General features: G+C 33.6%; 1 protein-coding gene across 1 annotated transcript in view; it reads left to right on the forward strand.

Moving 5' to 3' along the window:
- The window catches only part of LOC126832523 (uncharacterized), a 35045-nt gene that overhangs the window by 4993 nt on the left and 5475 nt on the right, over positions 1-24577 (forward strand). Inside the window, exons 3-7 of the mRNA XM_050563334.2 lie at positions 180-333; positions 2553-2698; positions 3971-4207; positions 22766-22939; positions 23123-23275. Coding sequence (XP_050419291.2) covers positions 180-333; positions 2553-2698; positions 3971-4207; positions 22766-22939; positions 23123-23275 — 864 coding nt within the window. The remainder of the gene's footprint in view (positions 1-179; positions 334-2552; positions 2699-3970; positions 4208-22765; positions 22940-23122; positions 23276-24577) is intronic.

Genomic DNA, 24577 nt, shown 5'->3' on the forward strand with positions numbered 1-24577 from the left:
TGCGAAAAAGGAGCATAATTGGCATGGGAGGTCGCAGTACTCTGTATATTGATTGACTTTGTCCACTGATTACCACAATTTGAAAAGATCTGTCAATTAAACTGTAGCTCATATCGCAACAATTCAATACACTCACATTTGTTTGTTCATCCAGTCTCCTGTTTTATTTGTTCTTCCAGTCTCCAGTATTTCGATCAACATCTGATGTATGTAGCTATAGTTTAACAGCCGAGGCACAGAGACGTCGAATAAACCTACGCAAGCAAAGACAATGTAAAAGTGAACCATTTGCAGATATTCCAAGACCAGAAATAAGACACAGTCAGTATTTAGGTAAGTCGAACTTTTCACAATGAACTTCAGCTGTTTATTTGACACCAAGGATCTCAATTCTCTACTCATATATCATGTATATTTGGACAGATGCTTGTTGATGCACTATATTGTTATCATCCCTGTACACCGATTCTATTATCCTTCATGCAACAATTATTTTAATGTTCATGAGGCCAAGTATCATATTTTAGATTAAAATTTTCAATGATTTCTGATGATTACTGCCAGATGTTTGGGTCGTGTTCATATATAAAAATCTTGTGGATGTATATGGACTCTAAATTTATATACATTGTTTTTAAATAATATTCCAAGATTTAATCCTTTAAGAGTTATGGCCCTTGATCACTTTGAAATATATGGTGGACCTTCTCTCTAGAAGCTAAAGTTACCATTCAAGTCCTCGAGTTTCCTCCAGCGAGTTAATTAATGGAATATAATTGGAATGTATGTTAGTCACAAAATGACCTAGTTTGTGCTGTGTGGAGTCTAGGCCCATTTCTCTCTCTCTCAAGGGGGGTTTGATGGCCAAATGGTTAACATGTGCGTGTTGTATCATAATTGAGTCAACTGGCGTTGTTTCGATTCCCTGGTTGTACATGACAAGGAGTACAATCGCCTGTCCAACCTCGTGGGTTTTCTCAGGGTCCTCCAGTTTCCTACCACTGCTAAAGACCCCTATGCGCAAGTGAATTATTGAAATAAAATTGCACTATTTGATAGTCCCAAAATGAACATTAAACCAAATCTCTCTCTCTCTCTCTCTCTTGGCACATATGTACCAAGTTTCTGGACCCATGCTTTTCAGATGAAACTTAACATATACATTAATGAAGTTTGTAGAATCTCCAGAGACTACAATTTTGTTAGATTCAGGTGAAACTAAACAAATAATTTAAGGATAAAGAGATCTTGAATAAGTTCCATTTTGGTGTGCATCAAAATTCAACTTGTTGTTTAATAGAGCCTGGGTTGGTAATTCACATTGTATTATGTAGGCATCAAACAGGTTTATGTATGTATTTCTAATGAACACTATTGAAAAACTGTATGTCGACCTTACAACTGACAGCAACTGGCGCTTCGACTCTTACAACCCCTAGAGACTAGTTCCAGTCAGTTAAAGCCAGTTGGCCATGTTTAACTTTCTACAACTCACTTCAACTAGTTGCACTCGACATGAACATTCTTACAACTGGTGTCATCTCGTTTCCATGGAAATAACATCACATGATAAGAGACACGTGTCATGTGACTTTATAAATAAGCAAAATGGAAGCGAACGAAGACACCCCCTTTTCAAATGATGATGATGTCGACAATAATGTATTAATAGAATTGTGGAAAGACCGACCATTCCTTTTGGGTGCTTCTTCTAAGGTATTTGCCATTTTGTTGATCACATGGTGAATAAATTAACAGTCGCATATTAAATGGACTCGCTATCAGTTCCGAGATGAAATATGAACGCTCCGAAGACTGCCAGTTGTTCTCACTTGCTGTATTCTTGGACAAGTTTTTTACTTTGGGTTTATATTGTGTAAATAACCCAGGCGATGGAATCCAAGCAACTTTTATTACTAAAATATTGTTTGAAATAGGACTATCGATTTTATTTGAACTTATTGACCTTGACCAGTCAGTCACCTTTGATAATGCTGCTTGAGTAATTAATGACTGTGTTGTTAATTACTTAACACCACTAGTGAAAGTAAAAAATTATAAACCTAACACTACTTGACAGTATAGAAAGCTAATAGTTTTCTATGATTCTCAATGGTTTAAAACTAAACATTATACACAGAAACTCCTGCTAAAACAACACAACTAAATGAAAGCTGGGTTGTAGTGTATGTTAATGGGTTATATAAGGGTTTATGTAAATACTCAATCAAAATGGTAGGCTACCTATCAAAAATCAAAAACTATGGTAATCGCTATCATCTTTGGTGGATTTGGCGCTTTTGTCCGAACATCCAAATTCATCTCAAATCTGTTTGTAAGCTGCCTGACTTGCTCCTATGACAACCATGCATGGTCGATTATCGTTTATACCCATTATAGATGTAAATTTCACCAAATTGTTCACCATTCAAATAGAATACCATCTTTATTGTTCCATGTTACTGCCCATTTCAGCCATTTTTAACAGAGATTCCTTCTGAATTCATGATATATTGATGATAGTAATTTATAGTTTCAATTTCTAATTCTAGATACTTGTGGTCTGCTTGACAAAAACCTGGATTGTGGTACACAAACATTGTGCCTGGTTGATAAATACAGTAGTCCTGTTTATACCAGTGATGATATTTCACAAGCTACAAGTTATCTCAGTTTGGCAGAATTTGATGTATCTGAGGTAATTTTGTATATTCTTTAATATATTCATTCTTATTATTCTCCTTCTTTTACCTAGTTATTTTTTCATTCAATTTGCTTGAAATGTATGTGCAATCTTCAGATAAATAGAAGTGAAATGAAATAGGGTTTAACATCCTACTGTTCTGCTCCGACTGGACTACAGAAGATGGGCATACACCATACAGTGTTGCTATGACGGAAATTTTGCCCGGATAGCGGCACTACAGCCTACTCTTATTTCAAATTCCATCTGCCAAGACCTCTTTTATGTGCACACCAATTTGTACACAGGACTTGGAGTTTTTTGGTCCCACCCAAACAACTATATGTTGTCCCTTGCCGGGTCCTCCGTCCTGTACCACTGACAAGCAGGAACCATGCTGGAAAATCCTGATAAACTTTCTCAATATCAAACACAGGACTTCTAGGTTAGTAAGCCAACGTCTTACTCACTGAGCCCCTACAGCTCCCTCAGATAAAGGGGGATTGGATGGCCGAATGGTTAGCACGTGCACGCTGTATCATGAGGCCTGTCATTGAGTTAACTAGCGTGGTTTCGATTCCCCGGTTGTACGTGTCAAGGAGTAGGGTTGCCTGTTCAACCTCGTGGGTTTCCTCCGGTTTCCTCCCACTGCTAAAGACCCCTATGCACAAGGGAATTATTGAAATAAAATTCAACTATATGTTAGTCCCGAAATGACCTAGTCTGTGTCGAGTGGATGTTAAACCCCATTTCTTTCTTTCTTTCCCTCAGATAAATGGAACAAAGAGGTCTATTTCAACTATTTGTGTTGATTACGTTTCATGTATAACCCTTATTTGTGTTGATTACGTCTAGAGTATAACCCTTATTTGTGTTGATTACGTTTAGAGTATACCCCTTATTTGTGTTGATTACGTCTAGACTCTAGAGTACAACCCTTATTTGTGTTGATTACGTCTAGAGTATAACCCTTATTTACATTGTAAAATCTTCTAAACACTATATGGCAAAATCTTTTAAATTGAAGGGTGCTATCAAATTTCAACGATTTCTTATACTTACTTAAATTATTGCCCTTGGATTATGTCAGAATCTTATCAATGTGCCAATGATATTTACCTAAAGATTCATAACAACCCTTTTCGACTGCTTCTTCAAATTTCTAGTTTTCGTTGAATGACTATCATTTAATATTTCATGCCCAAATTGCTGTGATTATTGTGTTAGTTACGATTCATTTCTTGTGATTTTGTTAATGAGTAGCGTGATATTTGTATTTAATGACAGAGTGAAACAGAATGTGATGTAAACGCTACTGGTACAAGATTAAGTAATTTAAGTTTAGCCAGTAGTAATGATAGTGGTGTTATTGGCTATGAAAGTTCTCTAGATTCTACAAACAACATCTCACTCCAGTCCACTCAAAATATATCTTCTATACCAAACTCAATAACTCCACCAGACATTGGAGTGAGTGACTCTCCACATCCACTTCATCCAGTGTCATCATCAAATCCTAGTAAGGTAAGTCTTTATTACATCTTGGTCAGATTTCTTTCAACCACCGAACTTTATCCATGAATATTGTTTGATCATAGTAAAAAGAAATCATGAATTAACCTACGCCAATGCACATCGTTATCGTCATTTAAGAAACTTTTAAAAAACTCATCTGTTTCAAACAAGTTATTACTAAGAGCTAAAGGCTCTTATGTAGATATCTTTTGTCTAGCGCTACAAGCATAATATTTGTGTTGTTTAAAGAAATTGAAATTTATTATTATTTTGATGAAACAATTGGGTAACTTCAGACACTTTTGACAGGGCTGTCTACTATGCCAAGAAACATTTCTGGGGCTCTTGCTTGGTGTTCTCTACATCTGAGAATTGAGATTTAAAAAAGTTTAAATTAGAATAAGTAAATTGAAATATACGGTCATTGAAATAAGTATATATATATAGATATATTTTCTAACTCAACACAATTAAGAGTGGAGTCAACTTTAGTATTACTCACTTTATGGTTTTCCCAAGCCACCTGATTGCAGCATTTGTCTAATACCTTGACACATTTATAGATGATTTCTGTGCCTGGACACATCTGTATTGTAGATATTTATAGTATCAGTTTATATTCACTGGAAATTGCTGAAAGTAAAATGTGGGAAACATTATGTGAATCTTCCTAAACCCTAAAAAATATATGTACATAATATTAATACGAGAGAGAGACAGATACAGACAGACAGACAGAGACAGAGAAATGGGTTTTAAGTCCACTCAACACAAACTTGGTCAATTTTATTTAAAAATTCACTTGCGCATAGGGGTCTTTAGCAGTGGGAGGAAACTGGAGAACCCGGAGAAAACAGACCTTATGATACAATGCGCACATGCTAACCATTCGGCCATCCAACAATTGAACGTTTATATTTGTTTACGAGAGATGGAGGGAGAATATTTTAAGAATTCTTGAGTTTCTTGTATTGATATTAAATCAAGCTATTAGTCTATAATTTGGATTGCTGATATAAGAATTGGGTAAATCGTGGATTGTTCAGGTGAGTGGGGTTACTGGAACCAGGTATGTGGTATCACTTGAGTTTCATTAATTAGGTGTCATTGGTTATTTGGATATTACATAATATAAATTACATTTATTGTCTTGTTGAAAGTGTTATAGCCTCTTTAAAGGCTGTAACAATACTAAAGATATTAGTGAATGGGTGATCTGTAGATTTAGAATAAGCTGTTGACATACTGTTACCAGTGTAACGTTACATTGTTTCCAGGCAACTGACGTCATCATCTGCTGTCTTCTAGAGACTACAATAATCATCTCTATTATATTTATAGAAGAATGAAAATCCTTACAAGTAGAGGTATAATACAAGTCATAATAATACTTGTCAGTTCAATACTCTTAAAGGTAATCTTTATCAACCAAGTAATAAATCCACAAACTTGTCTTATTATCAACAATGAGAAATATACGAAGACGTCCATTAATCGTTTCAGATTTTATTAAAGGAAAATTGTTTAATTAGTTGTGATCTTGAGGTAATGATCATTGAGTTCAGGTTCTGTAAATATTTTACCTTCTGTGAAGAAGTTCTCAGCAAAAGATTTATGTAAACTTGACATTAATTCTGCCTGGCAGTTTTTAAAGATAGGTTGCCAGGCAACTAAACATACGCCCACAGCAGCTAACTCGTCCGAGCAGTCGACAAGGGTTGTCACATATTTATTCTTTTGTAGGTAATTAGGGGAATTTAATAGACAATTTCATACAGATGACATTATAATTTTTGTCGTTTGAGGGTTCACAAGGTTCTAACTAGAAGTAATTATTGTAAATTGCTGAAATTCAATAGGCTTTTTCGTTTCACTAATTTAAATCATGCATATAAATTTCACAAAGATCGGGAGATAACTTTTTGCGTTAGAGCATTCAAAAGGATCAATAAAGTGAAACAAGGGCCATAACTCTAGACGTAATAAACGGAAATTGCTGAAATTCAATAGGCTTCTCTACTTTACTAATCTAAATAATGCCTATAAATTTCACAAAGATCGAATGATAACTTTTGTCGTTAGAGCGTTCACAAGGTTCAATAAAGTGAAACAAGGGCCATAACTCTTAGACGTAATAAACGGGAATTGCTGAAATTTAATAGGCTTCTTCGTTTCAGAAATCTAAATAATGCATATAAATTTCAGAAAGATCGGATGATAACTTTTGACGTGAGAGCGTTCACAAGGATCAATAAAGTGAAACAAGGGCCATAACTCTAGACGTAATAAACAGAAATTGCCGAAATTCAATAGGCTTCTTCATTTCAGTAATCTAAATAGTGCATATAAATTTCACAAAGATCGAATGATAACTTTTGTTGTTAGAGCGTTCACAAGGTTCAATAAAGTGAAACAAGGGCCATAACTCTAGATGTAATAAACGGAAATTGCTGAAATTCAATAGGCTTCTTCATTTCGCTAATTTAAATAATGCATGTAAATTTCAGATAGATTGGATGATAACTTTTGGCGTTAGAGCGTTCACAAGAAATTGTGGACGATGGACGGACGGACAGGGGCGACGGCAATATACGTCCACATTTCAATGTGGGCGTATAAAAATGAATATTATCTGACTTATGTTAGCTACATAGAGTTAGAAAGTTACGCATGATTAACAAGACGTTAAGCCTGACACATGATTAACAAGACATTAGGCCTGACACATGATTAACAAGACATCAAAATATCAATTGTTGAAATAGACAAACCTAGGGTTTGGTGGCTAACTGGTTTAACACATGAATCATAACGTCTGTCATTGAGTCAAATGGCATGGTTTTGAGGAGAAGGATCGTCTGTCCAACCTTGATATTATATTCCCGTATCCTGCTGTTCCGATTCATGTTAAGCGGGTAAAACTATAATTTTCTGATGTAAAAATGATGACACTGTTACACTATCGTTAACTCTTCTTTATTTTACATGTTAAAAAAAGTGTGGAATAAAGGTGAGAAAATTTCTTTATTTTAAAGGCGTAACCTCCCCAACAGCAATTGTTGTGACACCTGAGGATATATTTTCTTGTATTATATGACCTTGTAGATGGTGAAGCAGTTTTACTCAGATAATTGACAGTTGAAATGTCAGTTTGTCAATTATAGGAAGAAAGGGTAGAATTTTTGTAAACATATTTGGTATTTGATGGTAGATGGTCAAAGATTTGTAGACAAACATGACCTGAGGCTATCCATGTTTCGCAAACTATCAAATATAACAATTGGGAGATATACAACAAGCAATTGTGTTAATTATTGATGACATTTTCTTGAAAGGTCTCTTGGTAAATTGTTATATGTTCATTGAACTTAAACCTTTTTCACATTGAAACTATTTTATCTTGAGTCAACTGTCAATCAGTACGAAGGCCCATTAGTGCTAAACAAATAAAAAAATTAATGCGTTTAAACGAGTTATAGTATCTCATTTGAAAGAATTAATATAAATAAAATAAAATCAAGTATGAACAATCCAAACCATAAGACAAAATTCGAAGTCCTAAAAAAGCGGTATAGGCAAAATGGTGTAATCAGCAAATGGACTGTTCACCGTGTACAAAATACACGACAAACAGTGGTAACAGGTGTCCGGAAGAGTAAGCTTACCCTGTCTGGCGCCACACCCACCATAGCTGCATCCAAACTATTAGGCAAAATCTCGGTAAAATAGCGTGATTGGCCAATGGACTATCGGTATGCAAAATGCACGTTATAAACAATGTTAACGATGTAGTAGACAGACATTATCAGGGAGATAGTATACGCGTCAATTAAATATATCTAGAATAATAGCCGAGAGAGACATGTTATATTTACCAATCAAGTCAATATGACGGCCATAAAACTTTTTAAAGGTTTTAATAAGTTTAGTTCGCAAGTATCCCTGTAGTTGAAGCTTAGATGACAAATGCCTCGATCTACTTAAAAAATCAGAATAAAATGAACAAGCTCTCGCGTAACGAATTAGCTGAGACACAGACCCTCCATAAGCTGGTGATATCGGAATGTTACTACACATAAATGGAAAGTTAACAATCGGAAAGTCAAAGTCATCATGTTTATCGTACAATTTAACACTAAGTTTATGGCAATTGTCAAAATCGAGGCGCAGATCCAAGTAGGAAGCGTAATTGTCACTGTCAGTAGTGATTTTAATTTCGAGCTCATCAGGATATATGAATTCTACATAATCACAAAATTTTGGATTATTCAGTGATAGAACATATCTCGTTTGAAGGAATTAGTATCTCATTTGAATGAATTAGTATCTTGTTTGAACGAATTGGTATCTCGTTTGAATGAATTAGTATCTCGTTTGAAGGAATTAATTATCTCGTTTGAACGAATTAATTATCTCTTTTGAATGAATTAGTATCTTGTTTGAATGAATTAATTATCTCGTTTAAACGAGTTAGTATCTCGTTTGAACGAATTAATTATCTCGTTTGAACAAATTCTTGAACGAATTAATTATCTCGTTTGAACGAATTCATTATCTCGTTTGAATGAATTAAGATTTCGATTGTACAGAAGGGTGTTAAAAACATGCAGAAATTGTGATCCCAACAGGTGTTTTAAGTAGAGATTATGTCATTTAATACATCAGTTCTGTACTATTTCTATCACTACCGTCAGTAGAAGGAACTACATTTATGAGAAGGAGAATTAGTATAGACTATGTTGGAAGTTATCCACGTTTTAAAAGCCGAATATGTTTAATGTTAGCCTGAATTAGGCAGAACATCGTAGTGAAGTCATTGTTTTATGACATGGTTAAACAGGCAAGAGCTAATTCTGCCTATTGCAGGTCTTTCTGTAGGCCTTAAATGTTATATAAACTATTCATTAGATATTTATTAACATATTTAAGTAGATTAGAACGGTTCGGCCATTTAATGATTTAATTGAAAAATGGTAAAGCGAGACTAAGCCTCGAACAACCAGTACGGTGGTTACATTCCGTGCATTGTCAAACCTTCAAAGGCTAATATCGTCGCTCAGAATAAAGTAATTTAATGAAAATTTCAATATATTCATTTTGCACTATCTTTTTTGAACTATTATTACAAGAACGACCAGCTCTTTCTCTAAATCTTACATAATGTATCTTTAATATTGTAAAGACGTAGATTTGAAACGCACCCAATTAAGAAATAATTATGCATTAGCTGAATTTTCGCTAGCTCAGTGAACAGAACTACAGGTATACGATTGCTTGTCAGCAGGGTTTACATATTAATTGAACTTTGCAGTAAAGGATTATCCCAGAGTAAATTTATTCCTAGTGTTGACTGCGTTGCAATACAATGGATGTAAGTGGATTTGGGTGAGTTTCTAAGATAGAGGGGTGGGGGGAGGGGTAGAAGAAGCAACTAATTTGCGACGTCTACTTTAATGGCGTGGGTCTTGTTAGAAAAATCTGTAGTCATCAGATGACACAAAAACTGTGGATGACATGAAAAATCCGCGAAATGCAGTAGCAGTATGCAAAACGAAGCAAGAGTAGTAATTGTGCCGAAACATTGCCCACATTGCACGTCTCATCCCTCCAACTAGGATCCCGTGTGGCAAAGCGACGCTGCTGTTGGTCGACTTGCTCGAGAGAACAGGGGACGTGAAACCAAGAGCCGCAGAAGGGAACGATGGCTCAAGGTAAACCAAAAGGGAAAGGCCTCCATGTCAGCTTTCATCGGTAATCAAGCGTAGGGCCGTTAGAACAGCCGTTCCTCGCTTGAGCCAGCATTCCCTATGCAACCCCTGGTTTCAAGTCCTCTGTCCTATCGAGGAAGTCGGCCAACAACAAGGTTTCCTTGTGGGAGGGATGCGATGTGAAATGCGATAAATTTTGCGACACTACTACTCCTGCTTCGTTTTGCATGCTGCATGCGAAAATTAGTTATTTCTTTTAACACTCCACCTCACTCCTCTATCTTAGAAACTCACCCAAATCCCCTTCCAAGGCAATCAACACTGGAAATAAATTCATCTGGCAACAATAACATTAATCCTTAATATGTAAACATCACTGACAAGCAATCGTATACCTGTAGTTCTGTTCACTGAGCTAATGAAAATTCAGCTAAGGCACAATCGACCATTAAATTTCTTAATTTCAAATCCACGTCCTTAATAAATCATACATATAGCTGTCGTAATGCCTGTTTAAGCATACATGTCATAAACAATGACTTCACTACAATGTTGTGGCTAACCCAGGCTAAGATTAAACAAATTGGATAATTTCCACAGTATTCTATACTAATTCCCTATTTCACAAGTGTAGAAATAGTAAAGCACCTACGCGCATTAAATCATATTATCTTTATTTAAAACACAATTTCTCCATGTCCCTTCCATGCTTCTGTAGGCTACAATCCAAATATTCATTCGTTCAAGCGAGATAATTCATTCATTCAAACGAGATACTAATTCATTCAAACAAGATAATTAATTCGTTCAAACAAGATACTAATTTGTTCAAACAAGATACTAATTCATTCAAAAGAGATAATTAATTCGTTCAAGCGAGATAATTCATTCATTCAAACGAGATACTAATTCATTCAAACAAGATAATTAATTCGTTCAAACGAGATACTAATCCATTCAAACAAGATACTAATTTGTTCAAACAAGATACTAATTCATTCAAACGAGATACTAACTCGTTCAAACGGATTAATAATTTTTTTGTGTTTGGCACTAATAGGCCTTCATAAATCAGAGGTTGATTTCAACTGGTAATATATACAAATAGTTTGATCACATACTAACTCCTGTCTGCATCATCCATAGGTAATCCACCACAGACTTCACCCCTCCACCCCCGTCACCCCCCACCCCCCACCCCCCATTGCTTCCTGAAGCAATGTCCCAAGAAATGCCTCTCTGCCCATTGCTGGATTGACTTCTGATACTTGAGCATTTGAGGGAGTTTGTCTATTCTTCCTGTTCAATCAAATCTATCCCAAGTACAGCAACATGACAGCACTTCGTTTAATCTGGGTCTTCCCAAAAACTTTGGACAGTGATTTAATTAAGGTATTGAAAATGGTGTAAGCATTGTTCGTCTCCAAACAGTATTGTTTACATTGTAACCGTTTTGGTAGGCTCGTTTGTCACGCAATTAGTTTTTCTGCAATATGCTGCTATGCACTGGTTAATTGGGAGTAATAAATTTCGTGAGTCCTGACGTAATGTTATGTTAACATATTTGGAGCTCTGTTTACACCCAAATGATATTGTTACGCAGTTAGTTATTGGTTGTTAATCAGACAATTTGGAACAGAAATTTGCTTTCATTACGGCAATGTTGAGTGGGATTAGGTGTAATCAAACGAAACACTGCGAGGAGTATGCCACCTCCCTGCTTTTTCTTTAACTTTATTATATTTTTTAACACCTTTTCTATGCAAATTTTAGTGCTTTTATCATTGAAAGATTTTTACACTTAGTTGCCTACTAATGATGAAATAATACATATAGAGAAGGCATGCCGAACATTGTGCACGATATCCATGACAACCGAGTGACAGTTATCATATTTGTATGTGGACTAGTTGATAGAAGATGACAAACATGATATAGTAATTGTGTAGATTGATCATGGTGGATATTTTAAGCTGGAATAAGGATATAGATTCACACAGTTTTTTTAATATACACCACACCCTGATATTGGGTCGTGTTTCTCGTGTTATGTACACTCGTGATGTTTTAACATGTGTCTTGTAGAATTAAGTTTCGTTGTTAATTAAGTTACACCCTCACTACACTACGTCCTACAAAACGTCCTACAAAACATGATAAATATATGCTTTTTCATTTCCTATGAAAATCTGTTCCGGATGATGGATGGAAGTTTACATGATTATAGAAAACAAATGAGTACTCTGTCTACTATAATGCCTATTGGGCTCGGGATTTAATCAATCAATCATTTGTTTGCCTGTTTGGGTTGTATGGTTAGGAAACAGGATGGTCATTAATTAGTTTCTGTTGTTTCTTACGATATTCCTGTAATATATGATTACGTGGTCGTGGTAAGAAACAGTGATAAAAACCTTGTGGCATGACGCTACATCAGTGACCCGAAGCTTTATTTTGATTGACTACTGTCTGAAGGCACTTGATTAAAAGTTGAATAACCTTGATGATATCTACCTGGTATTGCCACATCATAGTTTTTTCTTTAAAACATTGACATGTCTGACGTAAAAAAAAAAAAAAAAATCAATTTACAAATGATGATCAATAGGACATTTAGATGTAAATAGTTGAGAAGAAACAACATTAAATTTATCATCATATGTAGACACTTCCTAGCTTTATTCTCATTTCCATCTCTGGAAAAATCTGTAAATGGAAAAAAAAAAAAAAAAAAAAAAAGGATTGTGAAGTTTGAGTGAGTTTTATAGAAAAACATTATTAATACAAAGATAATTTGATTTTGAGTAAACAATTATCTATGACTCTTATTTAGTTCTATATCAGTTGGAAATAATAACATCTGAACCCCGACTCCAAACCCCATACCCCCCCCCCCCATCCCCCGCCCAAGAATTTTGAGTAAACAATTATCTATGACTCTTATTTAGTTCTATATCAGTTGGAAATAATAACATCTGAACCCCGACTCCAAACCCCATACCCCCCCCATCCCCCGCCCAAGAATATTTTCTTGGCAGAATATTTGACCCCCATTCTCTGCTCCTTAAAACAGATTTGATAATGTTTGTAGAGTTGTGTTTTTGCGTGTATATAGGTTATGTCAGCTAGTCACGTGTTTCAGTGTGTTACATGAGAGAAATAATACAGTGATTATATGACTATATGTGGAAGTATTAATCTTCTTATAGGATAACATCATATGTCATGCAACTGACTGTAAGTCTCAAAAAGCTCTACTGTAAATAGAAGTCACATGTGGCATCACGTTTATTTGAGAGAGATTTAGGATCAAAATTAAGTGAAGATAGATGGAATTTATGGTAAATGAAGAGAGAATTGGGTGCTGGAATGTAAAGTGTATGATATAGACTACTGGAGTGTTGAATGTTTGAGTGTAAAGTGTATGATATTGAGTATTGAGTGCTGGAGAGTGTTGTGTGCTTGAGTGTAAAGTGTATGATATTGTGTGTTGTGTGCTGGAGTGTAAAGTGTATGATATTGTGTGTTGTGTGCTGGAGTGTAAAGTGTATGATGCTGAAAGCTGGAGTGTAAAGTGTATGATGCTGAGTGCTGGAGTGTATGATATAAAGTTTTGGACTGTAACATGTATGATAGAGAGAGTTGAGTGCTGGAGTGTATGATATTGAGTGATGAAGTATAAAGTGTATGATATTGAGTGTATAATGTGTTGAGTTGTGTAATATAAAGTATAAGATAAGAGTTGTTTCCATTAGTGATGGGACAAACTAGGATCAATTAAATGGAGAATCAATTATATCTCCACACCATCGATGGATGTACAAGTTTCAAATTATAAATTCCGTTGTCGATATCTGAAATATATGTTGTATATTATTCACTGTTCTTTATAGCGTACATGAACTGATCATGTATTGGTTTCATGTTTTATAGATGGGAATAATACATCATGACCAGAATTGCTATTTGTAAACTATTGTAGAGATACTGGTATGAATAAGTAAGTCTATCTACTATAGCAAAGACTCTATATTAATATTGGCAATCAGTTTAACATGTTCAATTGGTGACATTGACCAAATTAATCCCACCCCCCCTGGGGTTATATATACCAGTAGATTTCCTATATTTATAATACGACCCTACTGGTCAAACAATCAATAATAATTTGTGAGATTGGATTGCTTTAGTTGTTTTAACCAGGAACAAATTGGTTGTCTATTTCATCTTAGTTACCCTTGATGACATGTCATGTTGTGTCATGTCGTGTCTGTCAACCATTTAATCAGACCACACTAGAATTGGTTATTAAGTCCACCAGCCATTATGTTTTGTTTTTTTTTTCCTTTTAATTCCTTCCTGGAGTAGATTTGATCATTTTTGTAATTTGTATAGTGTTCTAGCTGTTGAACTAGTGCGTGTGTCTAGTTGTGTGAAATAGCTTTATTTAACGTCCGCTTCCGCCCAAGTGACATCGCTGACAATGTTGAACTAGTTTAAGTTTTTGCTATATGTAGGTCATGAGTGTCAGCAATTCAGAGCAATTATATAAACAATCAATATGTCACCAAGTTTTATATGGTTTCATTTAATAAAATTACATTACACCAAGGTCAAGGCTACACCAGTTTTGCTTCACAAATGCTTTGGCATTATTAAAATTATTAGATGACTATGTACACTGACAACAAGGCCTTTTCAATTTCCACTCATCCCTAAACTAATTTTATCTTAATAATTAATTAAATATTTTTTCTTTAAAGATTAAAGAAGTATTATGTAAGAGGTAAATCATCCTATTGTAGATCTTTATTTGGGCTTCAAATCTTATATAAATTAATATTTAAGCATTTATTAACATAACAAATTCTATAATCAACTCTCTAGACCATCAGATGGCCGAGATTTAAATGGATTAGAACACCCATGAGATTATTAATTGAGACTTAATCTCATTTCACCACTACCACTGCTACGGCTACTTCTTCAAACAATTATAACTTGGCTCCGAATAAAGTAATATGAATGAAGTTTTCAAAATATTCATTTTTCATTATCTTCTTTTGAACTATTATAGCATAAATGGTAAAATCTTTATTTAAATCTTACATAATGCATCTTTATTATTTTTTATTAGGGTACCATCATGTTTACCATCATGTTTACCATCATGTTTGTTAAATGTATTGTGTAGGCTAAATGTTTCTATATAACCAATAGTTGATAGGATTAAAATAGCCTAAAATCAACTAATATTGTTCCTACGGCCGTAAAATCAATGTCTGCGCGGCAGTCAAACATTTGCATACCCTTGAATTAGGCTCCAATTTGTGCTACCTAAATACGATGTGAATGAATTGAGACATGTTAAGGTTAGTAACCAAATAACCAGATAATATTTGTCGAGAACCAATAGATATAAGTGGGTGAATATCAAAAGGGAAGGTATAGATTTTTTTGATTGGATCCTGATAATCTTTTCAAAAGATGTTGACAGAGAAAAAATGAATATCTGTTTTTTATAAACAATATTGCAATCATTTTCTGAGAATAAAATATTGTTTACAGGATAAAATGTAAAAGATATCGTTTTCATCCAAGTTTTGACAGATGAATAGATTGAATTTATGTTGATTGAAATAGAAGATACGTGTTTAACCTTGAAGTTGGTAATAGTGAGAATGACAGAGAATGTCAACAGTTGAATTTCAATGTGAAGTTAATGTCTCAGATAACGTAAAACATTCCATTTGATGAAGCTTTTCTTTATTTGTCAGGATTTTTAACTTTCTTCTTCTGTGTTCTACTTAATGTCAACCCTTGACGAAAATAAAAATAAAATAACCGCATTGACAGAAAGACATAAGCATACTTTTATTCTTCATGCCACTTGAGTCATCATCAATAGGTGAAATCATTTCAGTAATCTGATTTGGTCAGTCGATGTATTTTGGTCCAAGTTTTATACCTAGTTTTGCATTGTTCCTATTTTAGTCCAAGTTTTATGCAAAGTTTTGCATCGTTCCTATTTTAGTCCAAGTTTTGAATTAAGGGCTTCTGTAATTATAGTCATTGCAGCCATCTTAGTGTTGTACGTCATGTGATATTATCAAGAGATGTAAAATTAGTCAAAGAACCAGCATTATTCTACAAAGTTTATGCAACTAGTTCTTGCTTCAAAAATAACAACATGCACAATCAACAACATTAATTTACATGAATTAGAATAAACAGCAATTAATCTATACAAGAGAGAGAAATGGTGTTTAACATCCACTCAACGCAAACTAGGTCATTTTGGTACTAACATATGGTTCAATTTTATTTTAATAATTCGCTTGCATGTAGGGGTCTTTAGCAGTGGGAGGAAATCAGAGGACCCAGAGAAAACCTATGAGGTTGGACAGGCAACCCAACTCCTTGTCGTACATGTAAACAACCAGAAATCAAAACCACATCAGTTGACTCAATGACAGATCTCCCCTAGTCTATACAACACCATCCATCATCAGAAAGGCTTACAACATACTTTAACCAAAAATAATCATTTAATTGAAAACAGCAGTATAACACACCTTACCAACACTGCCCCCTCCCCCTCCCCTCCCCCCCCCCCCTCCTCCTAATCTTATGAAACAATTAAAAACAATCCATACAATAAGATCTACAACTAAAAAACAATCACCACAACACCATCCGCAGCCTTAACTATTAACAACAATCAACACGACTTCATCCACAGTCTTAAACAACAATCAACACGGTACCACCAATACAATCAACACGACACCATCCACAACCTTACACAACAATCAACACGACACCATCCACAACCTTACATAAGCATTAACTTCCATCAACACAGCCCATGCTGTTGCATCTGATTAGGCAACACATGTTTATAAACAACAACAACAACAGCTATATAGATCTCATCTGTTTAATAAACAAAAACAACAACAGATATAGATCTCATCTGTTTTATTAATGGTTGTTTCTGTGCTGTATGCTTGGTGATACAGAAATATATTTGGTCTCCAGCAATGAAGACAAAAGGTCTCTGCTCAAATTATATAATTTATGTTTTAAGGTGACTTCCTCTTATTATTGATCTATTTTCAAATTACAAATAGAATGAAATGTTGATTTCTTTTGATGAACAGAGCCAAATGATTACAATCCTGGCTATAAATACAGATAAAAGTGAAGTTTCAAGGCAAGTTCAGATTTATTATTTATGATGTAACTACTGAAAATAGAACAACATATAGAAAGTGTTTCCACCACACTAGAGCTTCCAGTTGTTTAAAATAGTTTCTGATACTGGTAGATTTTTGTTATCACAAAGGGTATTTTTGTTATATTGAGTAATTTGCTTAAATTGCATGAAAAGAAATTTTAATTTTATATATGTATCCCCTATTTTTACATAAAGGATTTATATTTATTTTTAATTATATCATTGTCTGTGTTAAGATCATTTGAACTTATCTGTATTGATTTATTAGACTTCAGTGATTTATGGAAATTTTAGACCCAAGTTTGATATTAAAGGTTGGTTCTAGTATGATTGTTTGGAAATAAATACAGTTCAATGGCAGAAGATTATTTTGATAAAAAATTAGTTGTGTAGAAATGAGCAAAAAATAAAGCAATATTATAATTTGATTTGAACTAGATTACTTTGATGTCTGTAAAGTATTTTCTTGTTGCCTTCATCAGCTTGGTTGGTGTAGAACAGCTGCCTTCATCAGCTTGGTTGGTGTAGAACAGCTGTCTTCATCAGCTTGGTTGGTGTAGAACAGCTGCCTTCATCAGCTTGGTTGGTGTAGAACAGTTGTCTTCATCAGCTTGGTTGGTGTAGAACAACTGTCTTCATCAGCTTGGTTGGTGTAGAACAACTGTCTTCATTGGCTTGGTTGGTGTAGAACAACTGTCTTCATCAGCTTGGTTGGTGTAGAACAGCTGCCTTCATCAGCTTGGTTGGTGTAGAACAGTTGTCTTCATTGGCTTGGTTGGTGTAGAACAACTGTCTTCATTGGCTTGGTTGGTGTAGAACAACTGTCTTCATTGGCTTGGTTGGTGTAGAACAACTGTCTTCATTGGCTTGGTTGGTGTAGAACAACTGTCTTCATCAGCTTGGTTGGTGTAGAACAGTTGTCTTCATTGGCTTGGTTGGTGTAGAACAACTGTCTTCATTGGCTTGGTTGGTGTAGAACAACTGTCTTCATAAGCTTGGTGTAGAAGAATAGGGTGTTGAATAACATTACCTTTCACTTTCATTCATTCTGGCATGAAAAGTTACAATAACTGGAAAATATATGGTGGAAGGGTAAAAAAAAAGCTCTTCGTCATTAGCCCAGTAGGAGCAAAACAGTAAGAAGGTAAAACCCAAAAAGTTAATTTTGTCTTGTTCCTAATATTATTGCTATGCCAACCTATATTACAGTCATTGAAGTATCTTTGATTTAATACCACCCAACCAGGGGATCAATATAAAAATCTTTCTTTCGTTAATCATTTCAGTCAGCACATTAGTTACACATGTTAAACAATTTTCAACTTGTAAATGAAAACAACGATTATGTTAATAAATACTTCCTTTAATATTTATTTACTCTCATATTGATGATACCAATTCTCAAGTAAATCTTGTTATAAAATAACTGGCCTCTTATTAAAGTTAAAATCAGAAGGTTTTTTCTTGAATGAGAAGATGAATTGTGATTAATGGTTATGACTGAAAGAGATGATTTAATCAAGTGTTGTTTCACTTATATAATTATACAGCTTGAAGCTACAACTAACCAAATCTAAAAAAGGCCATAAAACTCTTTCATATTTTAGAAGTCACAAAAAAGTCCTCAGAACTTTTCTGATCTTTACAAAAAGCTTACTAACAAATTTAATGGTGTTTGCATTCATATGTATGTTAATTACATGAAAGATATCATCAAACGCTGGCAGATTATTTCTGCTTTCAGTTTGGTTTGTGGTTTTCAAAGACTAGATTGTAACCCGATAGTATATAGATTTATAGACGGAGCGATAGTAGGTCAAACAGATACAGCATGACATCAGAATGTCTAAATATAGTTGAAACCTGTCCTTGTTTCACTAATTTAATTATAGGTTAGGATTGGTAATAATATTAGTATAGAGATAGATTATCTATAACAACCAGGGGTATTAACTTCCATCACAGAATCATTGACATGGATGGGATGAACATCTACAATAATCAATAGTTTTACACCAATATTCATTCACTCCAAAAGAGAGACAAAAAAATCAAATGCAGGAATACTTTTTGAATGGTGTGACTTTTTTTTTAAAAGCATGTTTAGAAATTGCAAAAAGAATACATAATATGTTCAATAGTTAAGATCTTCATGTAGATTGTTAAAGAGCCAGTCTCTAATATGTATCACCAAGTAGGACTTGATTTGAGTATATTTACATATGGTATGGTATGGTTCATTTGGTGCTTTTGCCGTTCTGAGACTGGATAGTGTTTACACTATGAAAATTTAACCGTACCGTGTTTGGCACCGTGTCGAGACTACCTCACTTCAGTCAGCCAAATTGGCATGGTACTCAGGCACGGCACGCATATATTTGACCTGATTACACTACAAAAAATTTAAACGTACCTTGCCTGGTACTGTGCCTGGCATGCTTAAAATTTGTAATGTAAATGAGGTTATATGTTTCAAGGTTCATAAAAACATTTTAGTAGTGTTTAACTTGAGCAGACACCACAGTGCTGCTTGATACTTAGGTTGCATATGAAATGATATAAAAGTACATTTATTTTCTTGTTGGTAGTGATAAAGCCTCTTTAAACAGTTACATTGTTGGAAGTGATAAAGCCTATTTTAATAGTTACATTAGTTGATTCAGAACCTACATTTACAGTTGTTTAGTTCATTGCACATTATTCATTTATTGAAACATATTGCATATTTTATTATTCTCTCAAAGATCTTTTATCTAAAAGTCTTTTTTAACATTTGAACAATGAAAATCAATGAGGAAATTGTTCGTGTGTCTAGGTTATAATAAAACAAAGAGAAGATGGGTGAAATCACATGATGTATATTGGTAATGACGTATATAGAGCCTAGTCCATGTATATTGATTAGTGGATGTCGGTACAACATCTGATAGATTCAGTGTATTATATTGAACAGATCATGTCGTGTTCTTAGAGAGTTAGTTTCGAACACACATTATTTTACTTTTTATATTGTGTGATATATATATATATGGTATGTATATTTTAATTCTATAAAATATAATTACTGGTCAACACTTGTCTTTAGTGTTTGTTATAAAGATTGTATAAAGATGTTCATGTAAAAATAAAGACTTTGAGCTTAAGTAAAGTTTTATTGACCACAAATAAGATGAAATTTATAAGAAGATTGAGCAGCAAGTCTTTATAAACTATACCAGTTCTATTGATGAATAGAGAAAATATTGTCCATCACTGTTTATATTATACAACCATTTGTTGAAATTGAGTCACCTGCATGTAGGAATCACATTGTGTTGAAAGCATCCAAGGGACCTGCATGCAGAAATCAGATTATAACAGGTTTTATAAAAATAAGATATTTTGGTGGTAAGTTGGCAGATTATATTACTAGTACAGTGGTGTATTTAGATCAGTTTATATACGTCATCATTTAAATAAAGTCATTGTTGTAATACCAATCAGCCCTGTAGACTGTCCATATCTAGACAGTGTCCGTGTTCAACCATTTTTGATCATTACTTTCAGAGTTATTGCCCTTGATCACTTTGAAAAATCTTGTGGACATTCTAGTGGCTTAAGTTATTATATGATTTACTTCAAATTGATCGCCTATGGCTATATACTGTTAATGAGTGGGAGAATTCTTTTGAATTTCAATGTTTTTTGATGATTACCGTCTTGACTCATTGTTCATACTCAATAGCAAACTCTTGTGGTAGTTCTAGCAACCCAAAATATCATCTGATTTAATACAAATTTATATGAATTGTTTGTGTTGGTGAGACAATTTTCGTAGTATTTTGTCCTTTTACCAGACACAACACTCAATAATGGACAAAACTGTTTTGGGAATATTTAAAGGACAACATTGGTGTCAGCCATTATCAAATATGTGATAGAAATGGTTAAACTTTCCAAATATAATTCTAACACAGAGATCATATTGCTATGATAGATGCATAATGAAGATATCCGACAATTCATAAAAAAAAGTGACTGTTCTTATAGGAGAAAACGAAAAAAAGGAAAAAGTTTGTGCATTACCATGAATAAATGCAAGAAAATGTACAGGCATTTTCTATTTTTCTCGCTTTCTTTTATCTTGTGACATACAACTCTTTTATCTTGTGACATACAACTCTTTTATGAATGTCAGATATCCAGTTGTCTTACATAACAACTTTTCGTCTTCGAAGGAATTATCATTGGGCAGAAATTCAACTATGTATCTCTTATCACTGGTTACTTCATTCCCCGACTTCATTAGCCAAGTTGGAGCAGAACAGTAGGACGTTAAACCCTGTTTCATATTTCATTTCGTTACTTCAGAAGGATAACCCTTGTTTTTCATTGTTTGCACCACTTCTGTTTCTTCAAATCTTCGTTGTGCGAATATTCTTTTAAAGATACATTCCTAACCTTAGTAAACCTTATGTACATAATTTTAATTCATAATAGAAAAGGTAGTTAACCTTACTTCATTTTTATTTTAATATTTTAATTTTAATTTTTTTTTTTTTTTTTTTTTTTATCTCTTTATTTGATCTCATTGTTGTTCTTATATTGTTTTGTTATGTTTCAAGGGCAGAATTGTAAAAAGGCCTGGCCTAATTTCTTACCCTAATAAAGATATTATTATTATTATTATCATAGCAATGACCAATCTGTTTCACAGAGAATTACGAATCTAGAGTAATATCTCTGTCAAAGATGACTGCCTTAACACGTGCTGTCACAGCACGCAGCATCAATCATTGTTTACATAAGACATTACTGCTTCGGGCGGAATGCTGCCTTTTAGTCATTTTAATACCTATTTACACTAAATAGGAAATAATTTTTACCTACAAATACGTCAAACGCCATTATTTATTTTTCTAATACATAAAAAAAATGTTTTAGAATTTAATTTGTCGCAGGAAAAAAGTTAATATTTCTGGCTCATTAAGTCGCATCGATGTCATCCTTATCAGTGATTGTAGCGGCCTAGCGAAAAATTCACTGCTGATCAGCGTGAGCAATGACCTCTGTGTAGAATTATATTTGGAATAATGTTTAACCATATATGGTAGTATTTAACCGATATGCCTGTTTTGGGAGTATTTAACCAATATGATTGTTTTAGGAGTATTTGCAGGGTCTGTGTCTACATACCATCCTCTATTATCAATTTATTAATAAGTAATATCAACCCCTCCTCCATTTAATAAATTCCTGAATATGTGATTGTGCAATTAATTGTTTTTCGTCTCAGATGAACTATTTTATTGTCAATAAGAAACTTTGTTAGAAAGTATTAATTGTCAGAGAATCCATACATCTAACTCACTGATCCACCATGGCTCCCTGTTAGCCTGTGAATCCTGTGATAAATGGTTAAATGTTGTGATATTGAAGTCACGTTTTTATGTGATTCAATCAGATTAACTGACTCGCGATGAAGACTCGTGCAGGATATCATGTTTGCTTCGAAGAACTTTATTTGGAGAAAGTATGTCTTAGTGGATGGTTGTGATAATTATTCACTGATTCTAACTTTATTTTTTAAACAAGACTGAACAAAAATTGTATAATTTTGTTAAATGTGTTTTGTTACAGAGTGCCTTTAATAATGCTTGTCTGTGTTTAACAAGTGTTGATAACAGAATGCAAAATACAGAACATTCATCTAAAGAATCATGCACACATCGTAGAATGGAACAAAGAGAAATCATTCAAGAAATTTTAGAAACAGAATTAAACTATGGAAGGGATTTAAATATTCTTAAAGAGGTACTTCTAGTTTCATATATTATTTCAGAATTTTATTTTTAAAGATGAAATGGTTGAAAATGGTAAAAAAATAAAATAAAATGAAGCATAAGATGTAATTAAATGTGTGACATGTATTAATTTTGTAATATTTGTAGGAAGGTGAGGTGACAATAATTCTACCTGTAATATTTTTATTTGCAGGAGTTCTATAATCCCATGAAGTTAGCAGGATTATTAAATTCTGAACAGCTAGAACAGGTTTTTGGGAACCTTGATGATTTGATTTTAAACAATTCTCAGTTCTGTAAAAAACTACAAACCAGCATTCAATCTGCTATTAACAATGGCGATCAGGTAAAAAATATTCTTAATTATTCACTGATGTGATAATAAATAAAACTGTCTGCCTTCTGACAATCAACATAATATTTGGTGATTGATTTGGCAAAATTTAAGATTTTATTTTTTATTCCAACACAGAAATATTCATGTACACAACACTGACAAAGTGGTATCGAGACACCATACTGTATCTTCAAAAAAAATGAAAAATAAATTTAATTTGCAAAGTTTGCTTAAATTATAAAAACTGATGATTATTAAAATAGATTGATGGCCATGATTAGGAAGATGAAAACCTGAATAAAAGCCAGTGTTAACTGATCTTCAACATAGCTCAAATTATCTGACATTCAATTTGAAAGAAGTCAAATGTATTGTAACATGAATGTACCCTAACTTACCCTAACCCTAACCTACAAGTACAATCTCGCCAACAATCACGTGCCCTACCTAACCTTATTTACATCTCAGGAACCTTTACAAAAATTTAGCTGGCCTTAACAAATAAATTAAGCCGTGGTTTGACCTTGATGGTGGTATTTTTATATTGATTATTGAACTTATATAAAGATGTTATCCTTAGCAAGTTATAAATATATGGCTTCATTAACACTACAGATCTTTGTAAATACAACTTTCCTTTTTTAGTCTTGGCTGCAACCAAAATAGACTTGTTTTTACTTCATTAATTTGTGTTCTTTAAAAACATAGTTATTTCCATAAAGTTTGGACTATGTTATTGTTTGTAGTCTTTTAATAAAGAGGACACTGCTTTAATTTGAATAAAATACTCAAACAATATAAGAAAATGAAGATTATTAACATCTAGTTTATTCTTTGTCTGGTCATTGATGTCATATCTCTACATCTATATAACATACCCAATGTACTATTACCAAAACTTTTTGTTAAAAGTCTGGATGATAAAGTAACAGACAAATTGTTTATTTACCCACATTCCTGAATACCCAATAAAATTTAAAAAAACTACTGGGGTGTAGGGGGATTGATATTATTGATATTAACATCCTCCTGATTTCCTGTTAGGTTATACTTCAGTTACTGGAAAATAATTTATATTTTATGTATAATAATAATAATACGACTATTTGATGTCACTATAAACTAAAATGTGATTTTGTGAGCGAACGAAACATTAAAACTGAAATTACAATTTTTATTATTGTTTCCCAAGGCTTAAGACTGAACACTTGATATAATAACATATTGAACCTGCATATTGATTTTACGATCTATATTAAGATACTAGAAGATGATATATCTGAATCAGCCATTACATCATATAGTAAAGAT

The sequence above is a fragment of the Patella vulgata genome, chromosome 9, assembly GCF_932274485.2.
Source record: "Patella vulgata chromosome 9, xgPatVulg1.2, whole genome shotgun sequence".
Lineage (NCBI taxonomy): Eukaryota > Metazoa > Mollusca > Gastropoda > Patellidae > Patella > Patella vulgata.